The 5,938-nt window shown below is 39.1% G+C and overlaps 1 protein-coding gene and 1 long non-coding RNA gene across 2 annotated transcripts in view; one reads left to right on the top strand and one right to left on the bottom strand.

Moving 5' to 3' along the window:
* Positions 1-280: 280 nt before the first annotated feature.
* LOC122563363 lies at positions 281-4,694 on the bottom strand. Its single transcript, XR_006315574.1, has 2 exons — positions 4,310-4,694; positions 281-615 (listed from the first exon to the last, which is right to left on the bottom strand). It is a non-coding gene; the product is annotated as an uncharacterized LOC122563363 (long non-coding RNA).
* anp32b (acidic (leucine-rich) nuclear phosphoprotein 32 family, member B) overlaps positions 2,817-5,938 on the top strand; it is a 56,231-nt gene continuing 53,109 nt past the window's right edge. The window contains exon 1 of the mRNA XM_043717108.1: positions 2,817-3,071. Within this exon, the coding sequence (XP_043573043.1) occupies positions 3,018-3,071 (54 nt within the window). The 5' untranslated portion in view covers positions 2,817-3,017. The remainder of the gene's footprint in view (positions 3,072-5,938) is intronic.

Below are 5,938 nucleotides of genomic sequence, written 5' to 3'. Positions count from 1 at the left end.
ATAAACAGCCTTAAAGCATAATTCAACTTGCAGATTTTATGGCAACAGTATCGAGCATCATCAGATCCCCCGAAATATGCTGTCCTGCTCATTAAGACTACTCTCAATGACATTGTCTTAACCCAGTTAATGTTTCTTTTTGAAATACGGGGTTATGTTGATATCTACTAACTCAAGAATACTTAGGGAGAAATTTATGATAAAAAGTGCATCTTAATTGGGTAGGGGGGTGTAAAATTTTACAAATCATCTTTTTAAACAAAATGACGCCCAAAGTCAGTTGAGAGTGCAACTACTTTTATTCACAATCAAAAAGTGATTTGCTTGATTTTGAAACTGTATCAACTGAGAACTTGGGGGAAATAGTTCACGATAATCAGCTGAATTTTACCCACCTTAAGACGTTACAATGAGTGAAGGTGTTATATGGTGGCCCACGTGTAGAAATTTGGTTTTCCCTGTCATCCAGTACCCCTCTTTATTGCTTATTGGCTCAGTAGCAGTACTCATGGGAGCTCGTCCATTCGTCCTCCTAACTGGAATTGTGTAAGTGAGTACTGTAGATGGCCCAGAGTCTCCTTTCTCAGGTGGTAGGTGGAGCAGATGGTGAGTGGGCTGAAGTGAAAGAATAATTGGCATTTTTTTTGAAATTGAAGAAGTAATTCCTAAATACTCCTAAATGAGCGTCAGGACCTTTGAATGAGCTCTTTTCAGCTTTGAAATGAACGACCACTCTATATCCACTAGAAAATTCCTCTAAGATTCAATAACACCAGAAAAATATGGACGTTGAGGTGTAACTGAGTAGATATATTCATCAAAACTAGATTTGAAAAGTTTTTTTAAAAGTCAGCTTTCATCTTAAAAGGCGTTTTACATATATTTACTTTCTGATCACAATAATTTGTTAATCTATTTAAGTGAAAAATCCACGCTGAATACACTATACCATCAAATTTAATAAAATGTACTGAACCAACTTTGCTTAGAACCAGGATTGAGCTGGACTACAATTTCAATAAAAATAAATTATCCCACTACCAGAAAACTGCTAATTTTTACAGATATGGAAATAAAGTTGTTGCTTGAATTGTAATGAATGTTTTATTTAATATAAAACAATTCTGCATCTAAGATGATTGTTTATTGCTAAATAGCACCATAGCTTTATTAATAGAGCAGTGGACACATTTCAATTAAAAAAGTCAACTGAGAACAGGATTGAAATCAGGAATCCAACTTGCTGTTATTGGGGAATTGTTGCTAGTTCTTGAGTTGGATTAATGAGTGGGCAAGTAATGGAGCTAACTTACCTTTCATAACCATGTACCTTGTGACCTTATCAGGGAGCAATATTGCTTGTATGTATATGAACATTTCCACCAAGAGCATAAATGTGGATGTAATGGCAACACTGAATCAAGAATCGTTTGGAAAATAAAAATCAAAAATGTAGATTTCATGCTGATGCTATGCAAACTTGGTAGGTACAGAAAATACAACAGTGTAACATTTCAACAGATTACATGTATCTAAATCCTTTCAATTCTGTTGTGGTAAGATTTACAATTATAAAGATCATTCAAAGAAATGTTAAATTAGCAAACTGAAAGTCTGACTGGAACTTGGAATGAAGTTAAGCTTTGTAAATAGGAGTAAGGGCTGCCAAATAAATTAATTTCAGTCGCATTGATCAAAATCTCAATTAAAATCTAGTTGAGAGAAAATAGGATTGAAGATTATCTAAAAAGGTGCAGATAATGGTGAAATAATATGAAAGTTTGGCAATTGTCCTGTTGGAAATGCACCCTCAAAGAATGCTTCAGGTCAAGGGTGAAGGAAGTTGGAATATTATTTTGCACAAATCAATTGGAAGGACCATTGGAATTACCAGCACTAAGGTTCTCTCTGAAATCAATAATTTTAATTGACCGCACCTTTACACTTACATTATAAGTAATTTTCGCATGTAACATACCCACTTTGTGTTTTTGCTGTAGTAATTGTTACCTGTGTAACAAAATAGAAGTAATTTCAACTCTTAATACATTGGCACGTGGGTTGGGAAGCGGCATTTATTTACGTTTGAAGTGGTAACCAAAACGGACCGATGTGAATTGGGAGACCAAGGTATTTGGTAGGTTTATTCTGAAATATATTCCACATTTACTCTGTATAGTACGCACCAAGGGATCTTTATGATTCACTCAGGCAATCGAGAAAGTGGCCTTAATTTACTTTAACTGAACAAAGATGCCTCCAACAGCCGTTGAGAAATCTCTGTTGACATTTCCTGAACGAGATCCGTAGCTCTCCGGATCTGAGATGGGGTCATTGACAATTTATATCTATTCCTTAGAATAGACTGCTGGTATAGATTTCGTGAAGGATTAACTGACCGTCTCTAAGGATGAGCTGTGATTTGGTGGGTTATGAATTCCTTGGTTTTGAGAAGTAGGCGTTTTAATGTGAACATCAATAGAGGTTGCTGGCTGGAAACGTAGATACAGAATGATATTACAATCTAGTGGTGCAGAGCCAGTTGTATAATTTGGAGAGAGTTTTCTGAAGAGATGCAGACCAAATTAAAACAAAAAAAGCATTTTGGTCCATGGAAGCTCGCCGCATTTCCCTTGTAGGATAAACCTGAACATTAGCCTTTTTTTGAATGAAGCCCTGATTTTTCATTCAACTTTGGCGGCATTTTGTAGCGAAGACAAATTGCAAAAATTATATATGTTGTAGAAATGATGGCTGGGTTTGGGAAGGGAATGCTCCTTTAACATTCTGTAATGTGGGTGGGTGTTTGTTCTGCTCGAAGTCAATCGGAGGCAGTAGTGAGTCTTTATTCCCACCCATGGTTCGCTCGCTCGTTCTCAGCTTCTGCTGCTGTTTGGCGCCGGGGAGAGAACTTGGCGTTTGGTCACATTACCGACACACTGAGAGTAGACCGTCAAACTGACTCCTTCCTTGGAGTATAAATTCGTCATTTTAAACTATTGAAATTGATTTTAAAAATGGATATGAAGAGGAGAATCCATCTGGAACTTCGGAACAGAACGCCGTCTGATGTAAGCTGCCCACTCCTTTCCTCTCTGAAATTTTGTAACTAAGATTATTTTTGGTGTTAGTTTTGTTGGCGTTACTTTCTTTTAAAAAAATTAAGGTAGCCGTGACCCTTTGGTGACCAGTTTGCATTTTGTTTATTTTGTAGCGAGACCGCGGTCAGGTTATTTGTGAAACGCGAATTCTTGAAGGAAAGGGAATAAATATGTGTGTGTATATATATTATGTATATAAACGTAAAATATGTTTAAAGTGCAAGGAAAGAGCCGTTTAAGCGAAGCCCGAGTTGCTGTTATGTTGCAATTTAACTCTTTGAAAGCTGGATTTTTTTTTCTTCCCTACTCTGGAGGAGCTGAATAAATGAGAACTTTCTACTGTAGTGGGAGGCGTATCTCACCTCAGGACGTGTAGGGATGTTGAAGAGATGGTCTCTCTCTCTCTCTGGAAATTTGTGCACTGCTTTGGAAGCCATATTTGTAACATACAGCCAAGGCGCCCTTTTAAAGAGAGCACGGGAGGGGAGGGGGTGGGGGTGGTAGTGGAGGGCATATTTAATCTCCACGGAGAGTTAAATTTTAGAAAAAAAGTTATTGCTTTTTTTTGTTGACAAAGCTCTCTTACATGAATTTTTCCGGCGCAGCATGATTGTAATCTGGTTTCTACTATCTGAAATCACCACAGTCTGTTTCTACTGTTCCACGAATATTTTGTAAGAGCCAAATATTAAATATAAAGGGATAATGTTTTAAATGTCCAATCGCTTCCGATTGCGGCAAGGGAAAATGATTATAATTTAGTACACTCAGTTCGGGTCTAATCATTCGATAAAGAGTTTGTTCAGTAAACTTTTTTTTGGAAGGGGAGAATGTCTGTACCGTTTTCTATGGCGTAAGAAACGGCGGAAGAGATGCTTCCCGTCACACACGCGGCGTCGGTTTCTCGCCGTGTTTTGGTTATAATCAGTAACCAAAGCCGAATATAATGAGATACCGCCAAGTTATATTGTTTTCTTTCGATTGGGATTTCTTTTTTTTATAAAAAGAGGGGAGCTAGTGGCGGTGGGTGGGTGGTTGATTGGTGGGGGTGGGGGTAACATTTCCAGGTCTGTACTGAGTTCGCCATGTTGGTGGCACGTTTTTCCACCCAATTCTTAAGTGGTGTAAAACGCAACACAAAATAATTAAAAAGTTTTCTGGAATTAAAGGAAAGGAAGGGGATTGTTCGTATTTTTAAATATACATACACATTCAGTTTATATACGATGCTCGCTTGTTGTGGCGAAGCAGCGTTTCTCCTTCGCTGTGTCCAGGCGATGCGAAGGGCTGACTCGCCTTGCGGTGGTGTGGCAGCCCGGAGGCCAGAACAAACGTCGCCAAAGAGGCGAGCGAGCGATTTACATTGTTCCCCGAGGGAGGGCTGATCAGTTTCCCCATTGTTGACGGAACACGCAGCTCGCTCTTTTGCTACATTACGTTCCGAAATGGAACCTTCGGAGGCGCCGCTGAAGTATCCTCAGCGGAATGTATCCATTCTGCAAATGTCGTCGCTTTCCACTCGCTACTTTTAAAGGGGAAGTGAATGAGTGAATTTGGCGGTGGCGAAGGTGGGTGAGAAAAAGACTGACGTCACTCGAGAGAAAAATAAAATTGACGTTTTATAAAGTTGGTCCTTTTTTGTTTTTGCCGTTCAAGTTTAGATCTTTTACTTCCATTGAAATAAAAAACACGTTTAAAGTTTGCCTCTCAAAGACCATCTACAAAAACACAAAATGCAGTAGTTCAAGGTGATATGAGAATGTATAGCGGGGCTAGTTAACATTTGAAAAGGAGTTATCCAGCATGGAAACAGACCCTTCGATCCAACCAGTCCATGCTGATCATGTTCCCAAACTAAATTAGTTCCGCCTGCCTGCTTGCGTTTGGCACATATCCCTCCAAACCTTTCCTATTCATGTACTTATCCAAATATTTTTTAAACATTGTAACTGTACCTATACCAACCATAGAGAGTCATACAGTTGTACAGCATAGAAACAGACCTTTTGGTCGAACTCAACCATGCTGACCATATATCCTAATTTAATCTAGTCTGACTTGTCCATGCCAACCAGTTATCCTTGATAAATATAGTCCCATTTGCCAGCATTTGGCTCATATTCCTCTAAACCTTCCTCATTCATGTACCCATCAGATGCTTTTTAAATGTTGTAATTATACCAGTCTCCTTCACTTCCTCTGGCAGCTCATTGCATATGCATACCACCCTCTGCATGAAAAAGTTTCCCCTTAAGTCCCTTTTATATCTTCCCCTTCTCACCTTAAACCTCTAGTTTTGGACTCTTTGGGTGTAGGGGGGAATCCTTGGCTATTCACCCTATTCATACCCTTTGTGATTTTATAAACCTCTACAAGGTCTCCCTCAGGCTCCGATGCTCCAGGGAACATAGCCCCAATTTATTCAGCCTCTCCCTATAGCAAACACCTTCCAACCCTGGCAAAATCTTTGTAAATCTTTTCTGCACCTTTTCAAGTTTAACAACTTCTTTTCTCTGGGAGGGAGAGCAGAATTGAACACAGTATTCCAAAAGTGGCCTAACTGATGCCTTGTACAGTTGCAACATGACCTCCAAACTCCTATACTCAATGCCCTGACCAATAAAGGCAAATGTACCAAACGCCTTCTTCATTACCCCACCAACCTGCAACTCCACCTTTAAGGAACTTAGAACCTGCACCCCAATGTCTAACAGTATAACACAGCTAAGATAAGTGGGGAAACTGAGGACTGGGAAGCTTTTAAAGAGCAACAGAGAATTACTAAGAAGGAAATACGCAGAGGAAAAATGAGGTACGAAGGTAAACTGGCCAAGAAT

This window comes from Chiloscyllium plagiosum, chromosome 2 (assembly GCF_004010195.1).
Source record: "Chiloscyllium plagiosum isolate BGI_BamShark_2017 chromosome 2, ASM401019v2, whole genome shotgun sequence".
NCBI classification, from domain to species: Eukaryota; Metazoa; Chordata; class Chondrichthyes; order Orectolobiformes; family Hemiscylliidae; genus Chiloscyllium; species Chiloscyllium plagiosum.
This window is presented reverse-complemented; position numbering and strand designations above follow the sequence as displayed.